Raw genomic sequence first — 21,166 nt, forward strand, 5'->3', positions numbered from 1 at the left:
ACACAGGGAAGCTTCTAACTAGCCATTTAAGATCTTGAAAGGCACACAACTACTCACCCATTGGCCAGTTGTCATACACGTGTTTTGCAATATCTGCAGCAGAGTCATTTGGTGAAAATAAGAACTCTTTTGTTTTCCCGCTTACCAAGATGAGGCGCAAATTTATCTGTAAAGAAAATGCAATATTAGGAAGTATACATAGAAGACTTAAGATATAATAAAATTCAGCCAAGGAACACTAGTAGCATATCTTCTTGACTGAAGAAAAAAAAAATATGAACCTGAAAATTTACCTTAACACACATAACTAAAAAACATGAAAAAACTGCATCTAAATATTGAGTATCACAAAAAGCCCTACCTACCCTCCCTCCAGTACGGTATTTATCAGCCCTGATCTCATTCACTGTCTCCTACAAAATCCCATGGAGCCAAACAGCACCTTGCCCAGGTGCCACCTACCACAGATCTCCGAATCCCTCTGTCCATCTTCCTAACCCAAAATTTTGTTGAAACATTGTCCTTTTGCTACAAGGAAAACAATTGAGATCCCTATACAATTAATTAATATAATCACATCTTTGGGGTTTTTTAGTCCTTGATTTCCTTTATCTAACCAGCAGCACCTTCAGCTATAATTTTCCCTTCTATTTGGAAATTACTGAATGTAATCCTTTTCCTATATAGCATTAAAATATTCTGTATAAAGAGCTCATTATGACATTACAATGCAAAAGAGATTAAATTTTGGCTCCTCAAGCAACTACTAGTGAGGTTGTAAGAGCTATTTGGGTAGCTAGCACTTAACAATTTCTTTGAAAAGTCAAACTACTAACTACTTTTATGTTTTGGCCTACAAGTCTAAATCCCATCAACTTTTAGCAAGATTTTCATTTCCTAACTACTTGGACGCTTTTTCAAATCAGACTCTGAAATTGTACCTCTCAAGTTAAGTTAAGTTGCAAGAAAGTTCATTCTTGCTGGAACTCAGGAAACAATTTTTTTCTAGATCAAATACAAAAGGAAAAAATTGACAGCGATGCCCAAGTTTAAGAGTTCTGCAAGGATGAAAATCTCAACACTTTATGTGCATTGAACATTACAGTCTTGCCTCATTTATCCATCCCCTCTTTATTTCAGAAGCTCGCCGGATAGATCATCTGTTCCCTTCTAAATACTTTGGCTTGGATTCATCCCACCTATCTTTAAGCACCTAATGGAGGCATCTAAATTAGGATCTCCATCATCCTGCACACTCTATCAATATAAATGGAGAGAATGACCCCTCCAAAAAGCCATTCAGTCTCTATTTCAAAATGTAGCAAGGGCAAAAAAGAGTTATCATAAAAGAGGTAGCTTCCCCTCCTTGCCCCCCATTAACTCCTGTCAGGAAATAAAAGCTCTGCCATTAACACAGGAAGGAAACCAAGTGGTAGCTGTTTCTGAGGAAAGCCCACAGCCAGTTTCACACAATATCACTGCCTGTATGTAACAAAGAAAAAAAAAAAATCACACATATCTTAAAGAACAGAAGCTGCAGGAATGCCGTTTAATCAAAAAAGATTATTCAGCAAATTCAGAACAAACCTGATTAAAAGCATGAAGACTGCATTTTCTTTGATATTTCTAGAATGATTAAGAAGAACTACTTTCAAATCTTATCAAGATTTAGCACAAAAAGCAGACTAAGTTCCACTATTGCTGTTTATTCCAAAAACTAGACTGCTCTGATGAATGAGAACTTCAAATTTTAAGCCTAAATTTAGCAATGGCCAGACTATGTCCACTTGTTGTTTTACTTGTATTGTCTTTCAGTTTAAATAGTTTTCTCCCCTTAGCTGCCTCCATCAGAGTATTTATAGAGAACACTCACATATTCAGTTTCTTTAGTTGGACTACTCAAGACAAACTCTTCAAGCTTTCTCCATTGAGAAGCATTTCTTCATTCATCCTAGTAGCCTGTTGCTGCATGTTTCAATTTCAAATATTTTCTTCCCTCAAAAGAGATGGCTATTTCTTAAGTATACTAGACAATGTCTCACCAGATGCTTGTATAAAACCACCAGTAATTTCCCACCTCTACTGGAAATATCATCTTTGATTGCATCCCAAGATTACATACACCTTTTTTGCAATTGCACTACCCAATTAGCTCAGTTACTTCACACCCTTCTCTACTTCCATGATTTCTGGGTTTTGAGCCTCCAAGCTTATAACTGACATTTTGGCTGTAACCCCCTAAGGTATATGGCTCTGATTTTCATCTGAGTCATTTAATGATAAAGGTACATATACAGGGATTGTGCTGCTAAAATTTATTGATCACATGAAGTTGGAAGAATGCTCTTAGCATAGAGAGAAGGGAATGTTATACAGAAATGTTTGGGTGCGATTTCATAGGACTCAGGGTCAAAATAGGGAGATGTCCAACAAGCATTTTTGAGGTGCAGAGTAAGGTTTTGCCAATCTTATTCTAACTAGACTCCTTCTTCCTTTCACTCGAAGGAGTGGAGTAACGTAAGTAGGATGAAAAAAGATTGATGTGAAAATTGATCCATAAGTGACTCCAATAATGAGCTCTCTCTGATCCAGTTTCCCTCTTTCTCAATCTGTTGATATCCTCTCTGTTACGTCCTTACATACTCACAATTTCTCTACTAAATCCTAGTTTCTCCTATTTAACCAACAGTTCACAATATGGCACCAGATCAAATGCTATGTTCATTTTCAGATGAAACTACAAAAATTTCTACTTAGAAAATCAGCTCTTTTCATCAAAAGCCTCTTTGCCATGATCTGGCTTTCATAAATGTTACATGTTACATTCTATTCCATTTTCTCTATACCTCATTATCTTTAATTATCCTTTAAGCCTAAATGCATCTCATTGCAACACCAACATACTGCCAAAAAGTCAGGAGGTTTAGACTGCATCACAAACTGTAGTACTGTACGTGGGAATAGGTTATCTGTTTAAAAATAAACATTCAAACCCCAAATATTCAGCAGTAATGTCTGCTGTATGCTTTAGTGGATAAAATGAGGAGCCTTCTTCACCACTAGTCTTCCTGCCTTTCCCCTGCCATCTATTTCCTCTATCCCAGCTAACTCCTGATCCCCCACAGCTTGCTCCCTCTATCCGAGCAGACCCCAAACTCGGATTTTATGAAGGTTATCTAAAGACTTATTTTCAATTATTGGTGTGTAGTTTATTTGTGGTGGGGATTACATATTTTGAAGAATAAAACACTTTCCTAGGCAATAAACTTTTATGTCACCAAACTGTCAGCTATCTAGAACTGTCTGATTTGGATCCTACAAACGATGATTTAAAAAAAAAAAAAATTAGAAGTTTAGTCTTGCTCAGTGCTTAGAACATTATTAGTGCACAATATTAATATAAAACAAAAGTTATTCTCCAGCTAGCACAATATTAAGGAAATGCATTTCTCTTTATTCTTAGTACTGAGTTTTGGGATTACCAGGCACACTAAAGGGAAGGGAATAGGGGAAGAAGAAAACCACGGAGAAACAACTGAAACCAACTTGGCTCCCTGCAAAATTTGATTAAGTCATACCTCTGCAGTTAATATACAATTAAAAATAAATAAATAAGTAACAGGGGGGGAAAAAGGGAAAAAATAGTTCCTTCTTCCTCTCCTCAATACAGATAAGTCAGTAGTGCTTAAGTTTTATTGTTGCAGAGCATTTCTCATATTCTTACTATCAGATATAAAAGATACCTCGAGAACAACTAGTAATTCAACAAGCTATACTACAAAGTATGTGTAAAATGTGGCGGTTATTTTCATTTCAAAAAAAAAAAATCACCAAATATTAGCAGAAGCCCAAAATAAATCCTTAAATCAGTCAAGCAGATGTTACATTAAGTGAACAGAAACAGCTGCTCTAATGAGAGGTTAAAATATTTTCTTATTTATAGTACAGCATACCACTGACACATTTAGTTCACATGTTTGTCTATTTTTTATATACATACACACATAAATATTTCAGTTTTGACTTGAAGGAATCTTACCCTTCAGTTGCACATCACACCGTCTCAAGGGATTTGAAGCAAAAAATCCCCAAACTTGCCTTTAAATTTAAAGTCTAATCTTAAAGTTCCCCTTAAGAGTATTAGAAATGTTAATGGCTTGCAACCGCTATATTTTTTATTCTGTAAACCTGAGTGATTAAGAATGCCTTTTCAAAGAAACTGTAGGAGATCTGGAACAAACCATTTTGGCAAAATATCACTGATGAAAGTTGATATATAAAAGGAAAAGAGTAAAAATGAGAGGGTATGTGTATGTACATATGCTTACTGGAGGAAAGAGCAGAAAAAAAATCTTGCTATGATTCTCAGTGGTCTTAGCTATTCTATATCATAATTCATATCTTAAAAGGTTGAATAAAATTGTATCTATATCCCTTGCAGACCATATGCTTAAAGCCCTTCCATCTATTCTTGCTGAAGGAGTCTTGGTTCTGTTATAGTTTTTGTGATTCACATGACCGTGACAAGTTTGCTCTTCCACAGGGTACATAACAATGACTGTCCTGGTTTGAGTTGGTTGTTTTTTGTTTTTGTTTTCGTTTTTTTTTTTTTTTTTGGGGGGGGGGAGGGTTGAGGCTACCGAGGGGAATTCCAGGCTTCTGCTACAGCAAACAGTAGGGATCACACGCACATTTCTGCATTTCAGCATGAACTGGAACTTTACTGATGAAAGCATCAGAAGTAGAATTAAATGTAATTTGTGGACTATATTCATTCTGTATGCTTATATAATAGCATATTCTGTTTGTGATCTCAAGCTTGCAAATTCACACTTGTTCCCCCTCCACTCCACAACCCACACCAATTTCATAAATTACAGCTCCTATAACCATCGCATCAGTCATACCACATACATAATAAAGAATCATAGTTCAGATTACATACTATGAACCCTCCAAAAAAATAATTACACATAAAAGACTGTAGTAACACTTGCTGTGTGACTGCAACTTTTGGAACAAAAATTTGGGTCATGTACATGCAGTGGTAGAATAAGTTTCATTTTGTTTGTTATACGCATATACAGAGTTTTGTTCGTTCTTTAAGGTCTAACTACAAAATACCTTAGTATTGCATGGCTTCTAATTTCAAAGCTAGAGTTGACTAGATGGGAAGTCACCTAAATATCAAGAAATGAGAGATTTACAACCTACAGAATATTTCTTGAAGTTTAGGAAACTTCACATCTATTCAATTAACCAAGTTATTTTTGTTATCAATATGCTCCGGCAGGAGCTTAAGATTCCTCCAAATTACAATTAAGATGCAGAGGAGGAAGAATGTCATGATACCACATGTTTTACAACCACGTTTAAACTAATTGCTCTTCTTCAGCTATTTTTAAGACTTAAAAATATATATATACACAAGACTATTTTTTTCTTCGCTTAATGGATATGAAATTTATTTCATTAAAAGCTAATAATGGACCAGGAGACAAAAAGTATGAGAACAGCATTCAGAAATACGGACTGAAGTTTCACTTTTTAAAATCCAGTATTAGCTTCCTAGTTCATGTTCATAATTTAAGAAAGATGTTTGTTCTCCAAAGATGCATTAAAGTTTCAGAATGACTCTAGCCCAAAGAAAAGCCTGCTTATCTCATACCTTACAGCACCATGCAAGACACTAACTTAATTCCATCAGATTTACTTAAGAAGTTGAACAAACTCGCAATGACAGTCTAAATGAAAAGGCAACACTAATACACGTCAAGCCAATAGGAACCTGTGAGGTTCTAGACTCCAGTTTACTCTTAAGGTAGACACCATCTCAGGCAATCCCTTCCGTAAATATATCCAGCTAAATTTAAAGAAGAATTTCAGTTTTTCCACTCACTGGAACGCTGCTTCAGAACCTGACTGCTCTGTTGACTGGAACTTCCTTCTAACTCCCAGCATGAATTTATACATGGACAAGATATACCTATTTGATGTTGAGCCTACTTTGTGCTTTAGCTAGAATAATTGTTTTTCTCCTGTGGGGTTCTGATGCCTTTCTCCTACATCTGCAGTATTTGTAGACATGGAAGCACTCCACCAAAATAAACAGGCAAAGATTTCCCTCATTAATAGACTGGCCCTTGCAGTGAACATTGTGTTCAAAGGGCTGAAGTACATGAACAGAGGTCGAAGGAACTGGGTTTGGTTCACCTGGAGAATAGGTGCTTGGTGGGCACCTATTAGCTGCCTTCCTATAGCTAGGGGTAAGTTACTGAGAAGACAGGCTCTGCACTGAGGTGCAAGGCAGGACAATGGGAGACAACGGTCATAATTGGAAACAAAAGATTCTGAACTAAGGAAAAAAAATTTGCCCTGTGGACAGTCAAGCAGTGGAATAGGCTGCCCAGAGAAGTGAGGGAGTTTCCGTCCTTGAAGGTTTTCCAGGCCCAATTGGACAAGGCCTCGAGCAACCTGGTCTAAACTCAATGCTGATCCTGCTTTAAAAAGGAGGTTGGACTAGAGACCTCTCAAGGTGCATTCAAAACTGAATGATTCTACAATTCACTCTGATCTGTTTCAGTTTTGATTCACCTTTCTTAAGTATGCATGATTAGAATGGTACAGAGTATTTCAGGAGAATATCACCAGGAATTAAAACAACAATACTATTCCCCTACCTCTATTGCCTCTCCTTTTCCCATCTGAACATCAAAAGTGTCTCATATTTGCTACTCAGTAATTTTGCAATGCTGCTCTCTAGCCAGTCATTCCCATAAGCCTTCAAACTTGCATGACAAAACACTGCTTCTAGTCACCCCTATGTATAGAATATTTTGATATTAATAAAATTAATTTTGTTCCTATTAATCCAGTCCTTGAGATCACCCATACATCATCATGATCCTTTTCTGTACCGCTGATGCCTCCAAATTTTTCACCATCAACACATTTTATCAGCATATTGACTTTCTTTGTGTCAATGGTATAAATGAAGATATCAAAGACAGCTGATCCCAAAATTAATCTTTAAGGAATTCCACTGAACAGTACTGCCAGCCTGACACTTCCACATTCAACATTACATCTTACCATCTTCTCCACTTGAGTCATGCACTCTATCAATACCCAACTTCCCAAGCTCATCCTTTCCTATGTAACAGCACATCAACTACTCACTGAAGCCCAGACAGATCCATAAGGTTTACTCATTCCAAGGAAAATTATCTAGGTTACCTAGATATCTAGAATTATCTAGATATCTAAATTATCTAAGAAAATTATATTGTATAAACCAACTTGAGTAAATATAAGTAGTGCATTTTATTCCATTATTTCTTTACATCATAGATCCTTGCTAATCTTTTCCATCAACTCTAGGATGCTAATGAGTTGCCAGACTACCTTTCTCTGCCTTCATCAGAGCAGTTACAATAGCTGCCATCCTTCACTATCATGGTCTCATCCACTTGATGATTTAAGTTCTTCTGATGTCATATACTTCAGGTTTCTGACATAGAAATCATCCAATCTCTATACACTTTACTCCTTCCCAATATTCTTGTTGTAATGGTTATTCATCCGTTGACTTCAAAGTCTCTTCCTGCATCCTTTCCCTCATTTAGCATGCAGATAGTTTATAGCTTTAATGTCTTTGACCTGAAGAAACATCAAGCTTCCTCCTTTGTCAAACCTTCAAAATCTTCAGATATGCTCCTTACACTAACCCAATACACTTAGCTTATTTGGCATTTGCTCCCTTGAAATCCAAGGCCTTTATATACACACCTTTGCTTATTCTTCCATTTATCACTGGATCTATGATCACTGATCACTTGCGATCACTGGATCTAACGTCATTTTCCCCAAGCAGCTTTCCTAAGATTTCCAGAACTTTCTGGGAATTTACCAAAGATGCATCTAGAACAGTAATGCTCCTCCTTGGCTAAGGAACTAGCTGGCGAAGGGACTGGGATACAGATTCATAAGGTGAGGAGAGAGTGAGCGAGGAAGGAGGAGTATAAATTTGTAGCCCAATGATGCAAGCATTCTTGAGAGAGGGAGGAGAGCCTCGATTCTGGACTCTACTTCAAGGATCACTGGATAAAATAAACTTAGCAATAATATTCCTGGGCACCTATTTTCACCAGATACTTTATGGGGAATACAAGTAACTTAATTCTGCTTCCTCAACTGAACACCAAAAATTCAGATGTGGCAACACTCAGAATTCCTTCACCTAGCTTCAGATGGACAGAGGAGCTCTGCTCCACCTTTGCAATTACTTTGCATCCATAACAGATTTTCTTCGTATCAGAGAAGAAAAGACTGACACAGAACACATTAACAGTTACTGTGACAAAACAAAACTCTAGTTTAATTGCCAAGTGGCTGACAGACCTACATAACTCATTCAGAGCTGTACCACTTGTGGCAGGAGGGCAAGTCAAACATGAGGCCATAAAAATATTATAGTACACCACGTCATCTTATTCACAATTAATGTGAAATTCACAACCACTTCCATGACATAGTCATTTTTAGATCATTATACAGAGAAATAAATTAACTTTTATGGACAACTGGTTCCTTCAAATAAGGAATAGCTAAGACAACTTTGCACAGAGAGGAATTAATAGAAGCTAGCAAATATCAGAGAGAAAAGCGAGGCAGGAAAGAAAACCAAAAATGAAGCATTATCACATCTTATTTAGGGGAGTAAAAGGCAAAATTCTATAATCATTTAACTCAGGAGCTATGACAGTTAGCTGTTGCTATGGGAACCAGGACATTCTTGAACTTAAAATCACAGTGCTTGGTCACACTTCATCCATTCCCTCCCTTCAGTTCAAATAACACCAGAAAAATGGCAATGGATTATTCAATATCCTACTGGATCCAGGGTTGTCTTTTAAACAGGAGTATCTAGGAAAGATTGTTCCTCAAATTAAAATGTATACTATCATAAATAACCAACAATAGAATATAAAGCATTCCAGTGGATAATAAATCTCATTCACCATCTTGACTATAAGCATTCTCAGGGCAGGTATGGTTTTGCTTTTGTTTTGTTTTGTTTTGGGGGGGGGGGAGGGGAGAGAGGAGGGGAGGGCTTTTTTTTCTGGTGGGGGAAGAAATGACACAAAAAAGCCTCAATTAAATCAGATTAAGAATTTTAACTTAAAATCAATTTTAATAAGAGAGTCCAACCAGATGAATAAACTTTCATTGAAAAATACTGGTTCTATCAGTAAAAGATTTTTCAATAATTTGATCAGATTGGAGATGCAACAAATGCCAATGCAAGAATAATTCATTTCCCAGTATTTGGAGATAACAGAACTCTTTCATTACCTGAAACAATGGAAGTATTCAAGTATCTGATCTTCTCAATTTAAATGGCAATGTCTACTGTATTCCAGGTGCACACTTTAATTGTGGGATATAGAATTAACCTGTCTCCTCCTGACTGCTAAGTGAAACCACTCTTATAGGAAGGATTCAGCAGAAGACCTACTCTCATTACTCATTAGCCAGAGCCAAGGCAGTTTCACCTTGCACATGCAAGATTCAGGTGTACCAGCATTTTTTTAATTTGTTTTCTCGTCCCTTCACAACAGTCTAGAAAGTTTCAGGAAAGCAAAGAACAAACAATTCCCAAATATTAGCACCAGCCAGGTGCAAGTCCTCTTTTCTCAACTTTGTATGACTATTTTTAAGCCTCCTCTGAATATTGCTTTGCAAAAAAATTTTTCATTTTCAAACTTTTATATAAAATATTGATAAAGGCCAACTAGGTGATATGCAAAAGTCTCCTGATGTTAAGTCTTTCAAAATAATCACTAGTATATACACACCAGAATATACACTTTTGTTCATTTTACACATGTATAGGGTTATGATAGAATCGTCCAAGTCCCATCATGATCTTAATGTGTAAATTAAAAGATACAGAAGACTACAATTTGGAATTAGGCTACAACACAAATGGGTAGAAAAAAAACAGGCATGCAGAGTTAAACACATGGCATTGAAGTTTTCTATTTTCAAAGTTCATCCTGTCAATCTGGTGTTACAGTAAGTGTATTTTTGCCTTTAGATAATGTGACTAAAACACAAAACAGAGAAACCGATACATTCAGAATAACATGAAATTTTGGTAGAGATCACTTTAGCTATCAACATATCATGTTGAACCAGTGAAAAGTCATTTTAGAAAGTCATTTTAGAGCAGAAATAAAACTGCATCAAATTACAATGCATATGTGAAAAGCTTGTCCTTGGGGTCTAAACAGATTAGCTCTAACAATCAGTCACAGCTGGGTGGTCTGATAAATTCCAGTGTTGTAGGACTTCTGCTACCAGTACCCCTACTGGAGTAGGAGCTGGAATGGCCCCATTCCCAAAGGACGGATCATGGGGACCCCAACCTTCAGCATGTGGAATCAGCAGTGAAGAGGCAACAAATGCAGGCTTTTGCCTGCCTTCCTCAGAACACACACACAACAACAGCAGAGAAGCGCATTTCAGGTTTCCTTTCTGAAGTGAGAAAGAGAAGGAGTAGGAGAGAGAAGGAGGTGTCTATTGCTATTTTTTCAATCTCTATCTTCCTAAAAATATCTTCTAGTGACACGCATCCCAGCATTTGACTTCAAACTTTAAGAGTGAAATCAGCATGTACCATCTGTGGTACCATCCTGTCATCTCTTCCCAATAGCTGCCACTGGCTTAGCCCATCGCCTTGCTTTCACCCCCCATGTCAGCTGCTATCTGAAGCTTAGAAGTTCACTACATAAATGTGAATAAGGACAATGCTAGACACTCTTACTTAAATTTGGATTTAATTCTGATACAACTCAACATTTGATCTAATTTATTCTATATATAGGGCATTTATATACTATTTTTACATTATTTAAGATTGTATTTTTCCTTTTAAAGATGAGATTGAACAAGAACGTCAAGTTTGTGAATGCTTATTTTGTGAAATGCCAAGCATCTCAGATTTGAAAATGAACTATTGCTGCTAACAAAGTAAGAAATACAATTCCAAGGAACTGGTTCTTCAGAAAGCTGCTCTTTCAAGTCCATGGGAGTAGACTGATAGCTTTCACCCCGTCTTATTCCTCAATCAATTCTTTTTTTTACTATCTTTAACTAACTTTATGAATGACAATTTTATTTAACCAGCATTTCTAAAAGTTTCAGATGCAGCTGTTGCATGATTACAACGAATAAAGAAAAACTACTGATGAGCCAGGGAGAGTATACTCTTTGTGCGCTATGAGAAAACAGAGGCAGAAATCTGAGTTTCCTGATGCAAGATGGAAATTTGGAGAAACATGTACAACAGAACTTGGACATATCAGAATTTTATAACCAGAATAGCTCAGTGAGACTATAGACAAAGCTGAAAGCAATCCTTCAGTTACAGTCTAGAGGAAAACAAATGTCAGCTTCAATTTGAACACAAATGAAGTTCAGTAGGAAAAAAAAACAAACAAACATTAAAAAATTTAAGAAACTGGACATATCAAGGGAGTTAATACTAACTGGAAGCAATCAAAACACTGATAATTGCAAGTGGCACATGGTCATGGATATCATTTAATTCCATATGCTAATATTCAGAAAAGACAAGTGAAGCTCATCCCATCCAACTGCATCATGTCTGTGAGGAAAGCTCATTCATCTGAATTCAGTATCAGAAAGGAAGAAAGATTCACAAAAATAGTAATCAAAGGAGGTAGATGGGGCAATCTGTCAGTAAAAAGTAGCCTTCAGACTTCCTGCAACACCCCACTGATTTTCGTGCAAGATACTGGAATAAGCATAGCCATGTACTTTATAGTGAAGCCTTGTAGGGATCAAGAGATTCTAAAATTATTGGTTTTGTAGATTTTTTTTTCCCCCTAGACAGGCTTTAAAAAAGTGATTCCTCATTTGAAGTACTTCAGACATAAACGTATACATTGTGCTCCCTGCATTCTTCAGTTCTCATTATTGCAAAAGTCCTATACCTGCTCTTCTCTCTGCTCCCACTTTCCACTGGTTACTGTGTGAGAGAGAGCAACAACAATTAAGGATCACTTCAAAGTCAGCAGGTATATTCACTTTTCAGTTCTCACAAAGAAGTAACTAACCAATTAAAAAAATTCATTGGAAAAGAAAATAGGAGTTTATTTAAAAAGAAAACAGATTACTTTCTTGGAAATGAGGGGTCTACCTCTTAGTTCCTTATGAGAGTAGAAAGATCCCCATCATGATAGTTTTCCTCAAAAACAAATTAATCTCCATGTAAAGCCTATAAATTTGTCACTGTTTGGGCCCCAAAAAGGGGCAGTGACAAACAAGTACAAAAATAGTGTGATTTGGAGCAGAAGAGAAACAATGGAAGAGGGAGGAACCAGTCTTCTGAATTCACTTTTGATTTCTGTTCTATTTGCTCTTGCAATACTTGTTGCATTGCATGGTTTTCATGAAATTTGCTGTACTATACATAAAAATGCTTACACTGTGAATAAATATAGGGATTATTAACTGACATGAATAATATCTGTCATTTAAATTAGACACTAGGAAACTGGTGTCTAATTAAAAATTAGACTAGGAAAAAATACTGTTATTCCCTAACAAAGAGAAATACAGTGACTTGTTTCCCTTAAAGTCCAATCAAACATTGTTCCCTCATCTAAGCTATTAAACATAACACCATATTAATAGAAACTTTTCTAAGATTTTCAGAAGCAACATCCTAATAGAAATGCCCTCAACTGGAGATAAGTTTGTAACTTCCCACTCTCAAGTCATTTCAGGACAATGCTAACAAGTCTTTCACCTTCTGCGAGTCTGTCTCTTGGTCTGTATTCAGCTGCTCAATTTTTCAAGCCTTGAGAGGAAGTATCAAAAATAAAATGGAAAAAAAGTCTCCAATATTTTTAAAAACACGAAAAAAGGCAAAGAGCTGCACCTTGAAGAAGAGATATATTTCAGTTCACTTGGGGTGGAAATACCATAAAATTAATTTTTTATTATCAGCTACTGATTTTGACTTTCTCGGGGCTTACTGTATCATGGCAGCCAGCCAAAATTTTGCCATTCCAAAGCACTATCTAAATCACTAAGCTGTGATAATTGAAGGTAAGAGACAGGACACTAGGTATTTTTATCTCTGATGCAAGAGATGATAGTTTAAATTTTAATCAAAATGCATGTTTTAATGACCATAGACCTCGTTTACTCTAGTGAAAGTAAGCAACTCTGATATGAATGAGAACACAACCCTTTCTAATTTTTTTCTTCCTAAAATAGCCCAGAGTAAACACTGAATCATGTGATAAGAGATCAAGGATTGTAATGCTGATGCCAATTTATTCAGTATAAAACTCCTCAAGAGCAAACAGCTTGACCTTGACCTATGCCTAAACTTCTCAGAACAGGATAATGAGCATTCTTTACCATCAGATATTTTCTTCCTCAATGAGTTACCTTTAACATTCAACAAAAATATAAAACATTTATTTATATAACACTTAGGTATTTTTGCTCTGTTTAAACATCATAGTGCAAATTCATCCCTGAGCTAATCCTGCTGAAGTCAATTGACTGAAGTTAATGAAATGATATCCCACATAAGGTTTAATCCAGTTATTTACTGTGCACTGCATTCATTGTTGAATACTAAAAAGCACAGCTTATCCAACTTTCTGCTATTGCATGCTAGTCACGTGCCTGTGCCCTCCCAACCAGCTGGCAGTCTAATAGTAATTCTTATCCTATTTCCATCATGAAGAGCACTAGCTACTCCCCACTATCTATTAATGACGACAACAGTTAAAACTTCCCTCTCATTTTGTCCTCTCCTGCTGTACTGTTACACCTTCTATAAAGTACGAAACAGTTACCCGTTGTTAACTTACTGCTCAACGACTTTGGTAGCTCTAGTTCCTCATGCAATGTCCCTCTGTGCCTATCATACCGTTTCGTGAAGCACTTGCCACCGTAGCAGTCAAGTACTTCAAAAGTGAATGGAATCTGCCTGGCAAGGTGCCATGAAGTCATGGTATGTTCTGCTTTAACCTTTTCCATCTGGAAAACAGAATTTCCTCATAGAAAATTAGATTTTTGTGAGAGAAAAAGAATAAGAAAGGCTTTTTTAGCGAGGATATTTAATATTTTTCCTTTCTTTTCTTGTATGCCCAGAGTCTACACAAAAATTATCATATAATATTATATAAAAATGCTTCATTCCAGCCTTGCAGAAAAATGTGTGTTTATAAAAAATGCACTAAAATTAAGACTGAATTCATATTCAGGCATCTTCTAAGCAAGACCATCATCTTCGTCTAGGATTTCCCTAGACCCTTAGCAGAAGGGGAAGACAGCAATGTCTTCTTGTAGGCATTACAGTCTTCTAATTGGCAGTGACTACAGGCAACACTAGTCAGAGTTCTCAGTTCTTACTCCATCAACAATTACATTATAGCAAGCCATCTGCTCTGTGTCAGAGGAGTGAGTAAGGTTGGCTTCTGTGAAACTGGGGCAACATGTGTTCTAAACTGTCTTAATTATGTTTTACAAAATGCTGTGTACAGACAACTATGGAGGTATGCCACTGAAAGCTCCCAAAGTATCTACGTTCCTTACCTTAAAAAAAAAAAGAATTAGTATTACTTCACTGAACTAACTGGATTGAACTTAAAAATGTAGGCAACACAAGAATAACTCATTTATCAGGCTTTGATCCTCATACTTAGGTATTTGTGCCAAAATAAAATATTTTGACACTTTAGCCATAATCCAAACCCTAACCCCTGCATTTTTCAGCACACATAGTCAATACAGATGGCACAAACATACTACCACCACATAAGGACTAGTTGCAAAACATTCATCCTTTTGGTTGTCACAAGACATCTGGTGCTGACCTAACCTAGAAGATTGTTTTCTGACCTTCTGCCATGGCAGGTCACTCAACCTCTACATGCCTGAGTTTTCTGAGAAACGGAGGTGACCTGTCTTTCCTTTTCATTTCCCATGTGCTGAGATTTTTAGCTGTTTAAGATGGTCTCTTGTTTCTCTTTCTATATTATACTACTAAGTTACAGCTCATTTCCAAAACAGATGTTTTAAAACTAAGAGTTTTGGTAATACTTCCACAAATACTACAACACTTTTCAAAGACCCTCTCACCTCTATTTTATTAAGGCAAAAGGCATGACAGTCTAGAGAAACAGTATTAATGACTGACCATGTTATGAAAAAATTTTGCTGGTACCACTAGTTATGACTAACTATAGTTAATGGAGAGTTATTTCCCAGAGAAGCTACTAAACTTTTGTAATTGTCCAAATTGAAGCATTACTTTGATGTTACAGGAAAGAGCAAATGCTCCCTCCTAAAAACAAACAGGAAAAAAAAAGTCTTCTTTCTTATTGGGACTGAAAACGTTCAGTTCTGAGAGCTGTGGATGGAGGTATATTTCAGCTACAACGAGCAATCTTTAACAAAAAGAATTTAAAAAATACACTGTACTTTTCATTAAGGGAAAGAAGGATGTAATATCTTTGCAATTGCTGTCATGGCATTATAAATGTTGCTTCAACTGTACTTTTGGAGAAAAGAGCATGAGAACAGAATTTCGCAAGCTCTCTGCTAGGAGACACAGCACCCTTTAGCAAGAATCTGTCAGAAAAAATTGTATGTATGTATGTAGGTAGGTAGGTAGGTAGGTAGGTAGGTATTACTGCCCAAGTGACAATTCTTTGTACACAACCTGATGTTAACAGTAATGCAGTTCAAACGTATTCTAGTTATCAGCCAACCGATTTTCTAGCTATTTACTAAGTCGCAATTACAGCACAGTAGCAGCATTGTAGATGAACTATTTCTTACAAAGATTCAAGCGTATACTCACAAGACAGTATAGCAAATACAAGAAACAGCTGCTGTATATGAAGAGAATGAAAGTCCACATAGTTAAATCTATTCCATTCTTCCCAATACATTTAGGAGACAAATCATCATACAAAGCTGAAAAGAGGATCTGGCATTTAAAAAGAAAAGTGCATTTGTTAAACAAAATAGCTATCAAGAAAACTATTGTCTTAAGCTACCCATGGCCTGGGCGACTATTCAGCTGAAAAGTCAATTTGCATCAACCTGCGACTAGTGATACTGTCACTTAGTGGTGCCAGAAACAACTATGGCATCATCTGTTTTTCATATTAACATTCTCACTCATAAATTAATTTTCCAAGAACGCTAATGAATTCTCATGTGCATATAACTGTATTTCATTGATTACTTCAACGGGCAAGGCTGTTTACTTAAAATAAACAGCCTATCAAATTCTACAAAGTAAGTGTTAAATGAACACTGTGTAGTGCTCATACTACAAATCAAGAATCTGAGGAGGTGGCTAAATGTGCATGGTGCCAGACACTGTTTAGACTCTAAATATCGCCATGATATAAGAAAGTTAATGTCATCGTTTTTGAAATAACTTCCTAAACTTGCTGCGGTATCAGCTAATTGACAACAAGTATCACCGGGGACAGTTCAGTTCTGAACTAGTCTAAATAATTGTAACGTAAATTTAAAATTAATTATTTTCAAATTTAAGATTGTAATAAAAAGTTTGAAACTACTACAAAGCAACTAAACAAGGCAGCCCAGAAAAGAAAGACAAAGGAAACTGTAAGAAGTAGAACGAGATGACAGGCTTTTTTTTTTTTTTTTTTTTTTTTAAAAAGGTGGGGGGAGAACTGTCTCTCTGGAAAGGAAGAACATAGATCCAGCTCGCAAAGAACACCGGAGTCCAGGAATAACAGTGGCAAGGAAAACCCATGAGCAGCAAAAGGAAGACATTCAAGTACAATGATTATGTACTCACCTACATCACCTACAATCTTTGTAAAGTTTAATCAAATGAAGCCTAAGAGGCTCTAATTTGCAAAGTAACTGGCCACACAAATATTTATGGCTAAGACATTAAAAATAAATAAAATCATTGTATTAATAGAGTTACTCTCTCAATTTGCAGACCTTTCACAGAAATATCAATTAAATATATATAACAGCTATGGCCTAAATAAAAGCTTGCCCAAACTACCTCTGAGATGAAGGCTTTGAAACATTTCATCAAATTTCAAAGATCATACTCTACCCTTATTAAGCCTTAACAAGAGCTAGTTTCAACTTCTAAAAACTACAGTATCAAAACTGCAACACTGACAGTAAGCAAAACTTCTCCATTTTCAAAATCCATGGTATTTCGGGCCTTTCCAATACAGCCTCAAAGGCAGGATAAAAAAAAGCTTAATTAGCTTTTCATGCAAGTACTGAACCAGCTGATCATCTTCACCTTCCTCCCAAAGTGCGTCAGTAAAATCATCATGGTACTATTTGCACCGTGAAGAGGAAACTATTATTGTGATTACCTGTAGCAAACTCTCAAATCACAAAAGCCCCAGTGACATGTTCTTAAAATGATGTAGCAAAGAATTCAGTAGAACCAGTAGAATTCAACATATTATTATAGAGTCATTCTGCACACAATATTAATAATTTGCAGTTTTGTAAAGATAAAAGAAAACTGAGGCAGTATTTAAATCTTTCATTCTAGTATGCTTGTCAGCTCACAGGTTTAAATTTTTCTTAATGTTAAACTTCTGATACACTTCCTTTGGAACTCTAGTTTATTGGCATTTATCACATGACACCTCCACACAGTTCTTCATTAAAGCATCTGCTAAATAAACAAAAAATGTATTCAACACCCAGTAAGTGTTCGTATACTATCAGACTCTTCAGAGTTATTAACTACACTCTCTCTTCTATCTCAGCATAAAAACTACCTATGGAGAATGCTAACTTGGAGATTGATCTCTGCACAGGGTACTTCAATGCACAGCAAAACTGCCCTGTATAATCAGTTATTAGAGTGCGAGAATCTCGCTGTCAACCCAACTAAGTCTCCCAAAGTTGGGAAAAATTTCCACAAATTTTGACTTTGCTAGGTCTAAGCTTTAAAGCAGAATTTAAAACTACAGTAAAACAAGATATAAAGGTGTACTGTGCCATTTTGCATCTTAGGGCTAAAGTTATAAAGCAACAAAATGGAGGGGGGGGAGGATTGTTCAGAATTTTTCTTGCCTCTTGTGCTTAAAGTGAAGGAATATGAAATACCAAAGATCAATCCAAGCAGTGAACGTAGCCAGAGTCCTATTTTGACACAATCATATTTTGGATACCTCAGAGAAAGGACTAAAATCTTCACAGTTGAGTCTCAGTTCCACGATACCATAACTGAAGGATCTTTACCCTTGCTTCAACAACTGCTTTTTGCTCTAAGGCTTGAAAATTAACAGCTCTCTGACAATCATTTTCACAATGATTATTAAATTACATCTTTTGCCTCAGCATCACAAACCAATGAATTCCACAGACTACCCACCTCACGTAAACTTTATGCTTTTTAAAATCTGACAATTCATCTGCTTCACTGTACAAGGACAGTTTATATATCTGTCAGTTCCTAAAGCACTTTCCATCCTTTTTCTTATCTCAAATGAAGAATTAAGCATATTTTTAATGTTCAAAACCTAATAATTCAGCATGTGCCCCATTTGAAGTTGACTATTTTGAAAGACTGCATTTAATCAAGAGAAAGGGTCATTTTCCCTCAAGAACAGTATCTTCACCCTTGCATATAGCTGAATTTCATATTTCTCCTTGTATTTTGGGATAGTGTAACAATTTAGAGCTACTCAGGATGCACTATTTTCCAAGTTAAGGTTTAATAGTAAGCATCATTCACAACATGACATTTCCATTTATAGATAAGTTGAAATCAAATACAACTGCACTAAGTTGCAAGGGGTTTTTGAGAGAACATAACTTTAATCTTTCTCTAAATATGATAATCAATGCCACAAAAAAAAAAAAAAAGAAAAGAAAAACACACACACACACACCCCCAAAGCACATTTATTCAGAACTCTGCAAACTGCAACACAAAATCAAATGTTTCTTGCCTGCTAATTACTTCTTCTGCGGTTTGGTAACAGCAGTTTCGCAGAGGGATGGTACTTGTGGTATGCTAAATGAGCAGAAGAACATAAATCAGAGTATTTCACCCTGTTTGTCTACTTCATAAGCTACGTTTACAGATACTCCTCAGTTAAAGACTTCCAAAGTTTCTAAATGGAAGTACAGTGGTAATTAATACTCCCTTGCTGTTATACTGGTTGTTTTTAATCAAAGAAGGAAGTATAACTGACATTGCAAGCCACAAAAAAGACAAAGTCATAGTGAGGAGGGGTTTTCTGTTGTTGGGATTTGTTTTTTTTTTTTTTTTTTTTTTTTTTTTTTTGGGGTGGGGGGGAGGTTAGAAGGTACTAGCTGTCTTTTGGGTGGATATTGAGTTTCCAAACAGACACTGATTCAGTAAGAGAGGTTTATAAGAAGGACCCTCTGCATCTAGGCATCATATCTAGCTTTCTTCTGGAAACCCGGGATTTTGACTTGAAGCTCTCCAAACTGCTGTTTATGCTGCCTCATAACAAGCTGAAGACAAACAGATTCTCCAGAACAGTTGTCAGTACTGCTTCATAAATAAGCATTAAGAGGAAAATAAGCAAAAAAAAATATTAATCCGAGAAACACCTGAATGGACTTCCTTCCATTCTCCTCAACCTCCACAAAAATACACACACACTTTCATAAGATTTTCTCCTGCGCAGAAGCCAGTGCAGATAGAAACACTAGCTAAGAAATGTATAGAGAAAGAATCATCCTATAAGTGGCAAGATTAATGGCTGGAAGCATAGGTTCACGACAATAAGCCAAAGGCATGGCCTCACCATAAAAAAATTCAGTTTCAGTTCTGACCTGAGCCCTGCCTGTACGCACTTTGCATACATTTAGTCAGACATATTTTCCCTAGAATATGGGTATAAAAGTACTACCCTTTTAATTACATGCTCTTAGTTCAAGCTTAAAAAACATTTTTCACCAGTGTCCTCTACAAGCACTGGTTCACTACACAGAGAATAAAACTACTGAGCCATCAGCTTCCAGAATTAAAAGATTATCCTTTGATATGTATTAAGCACTAACCAAACCAGAACGTGCACACAGTCAAAGATCTTATGGCTTCTGATCAAAAGTGCATACGGTGAGTAACTTCAAGTTATTCCAATGTTACTTCAAGAATTTTAATATACTTTTATGCTACTTTTTTTTTAATTAGTGTGCTCTACCATACACGTTATATTAGTAATCAAAATGTTTTTTCACTTTGCACACATTCAAGCATGACCACGACACAAAATGCGGAACAAATATTTAATTTCATGAAATACTGATTACTTTGTTTTCAGTAAAAGCAAACATTAAGTATTCATGAACTCTAAATAATTACCATCTTCCTATAGATTAGATCTTTTTACGTACAATAAATGGTTAGCAGAGCTACTATTACAGTTACAGTAATTCCAGTTGCTCTTGAAACAAGATTACAGTATTTGGGTTTAAAATTGCAGGTTGTATATCCACCTAAGTCACGTCCAGAAAAAACATTTTTGGAGAAAGATAGACCTGAATTACTGCATTAATAACACATACACTGTTAGAAGGAAAGTTATGGATAACTTTGACCAAGTCTTTCCATTCTAGCCTTCTGTCATTGATCACACTGAACATTCTGATATTTCCACCTCTGAAGCTGAAATGTGCTATGATATATCTTGCTTGAGACAGGACTTGCTTTATTTCTCTAAAAGCAGGAACAAGAATGAAATTACCACTTCTAAGAGCAGTGAAGAGACAGGAAAAAAAGGAGAAGCACTTTCACTGATTTTTAAAGATGTGACTTTTTAAGCTGAAGTTCTAGACAACTGTATCAACGTAAGTGGAAATACAAAACTTAAGTTCCAGTGGTAAGGCTTGAATGATATACCATGTGCCCAACATTTACAGATTGTATATACATGGCCACTTTCTAATTCGAGAGGAAAATTCAGTTATTTATATTATTTTGGAAGCCATATTAGAAGATGCTAAACACATCATTCAGTACCTCCTGAAAGAGTCACATTGTAAAGAGAAGCTTCACAACAAGTTATACTTTGTGGAGGTCATTTTAGCTGACCAGTTTTTGATA

At 36.1% G+C, this 21,166-nt stretch overlaps 1 protein-coding gene across 2 annotated transcripts in view; it reads right to left on the reverse strand.

Annotated features, from left to right (window-relative positions):
* UBL3 (ubiquitin like 3) overlaps positions 1-21,166 on the reverse strand; it is a 63,250-nt gene that overhangs the window by 10,926 nt on the left and 31,158 nt on the right. For both annotated transcript variants that reach the window (XM_067290870.1, XM_067290859.1), the window contains one exon: positions 58-166. In XM_067290870.1, coding sequence (XP_067146971.1) covers positions 58-166 — 109 coding nt within the window. The remainder of the gene's footprint in view (positions 1-57; positions 167-21,166) is intronic.

This window comes from Apteryx mantelli, chromosome 1 (genome assembly GCF_036417845.1).
Source record: "Apteryx mantelli isolate bAptMan1 chromosome 1, bAptMan1.hap1, whole genome shotgun sequence".
NCBI lineage: Eukaryota > Metazoa > Chordata > Aves > Apterygiformes > Apterygidae > Apteryx > Apteryx mantelli.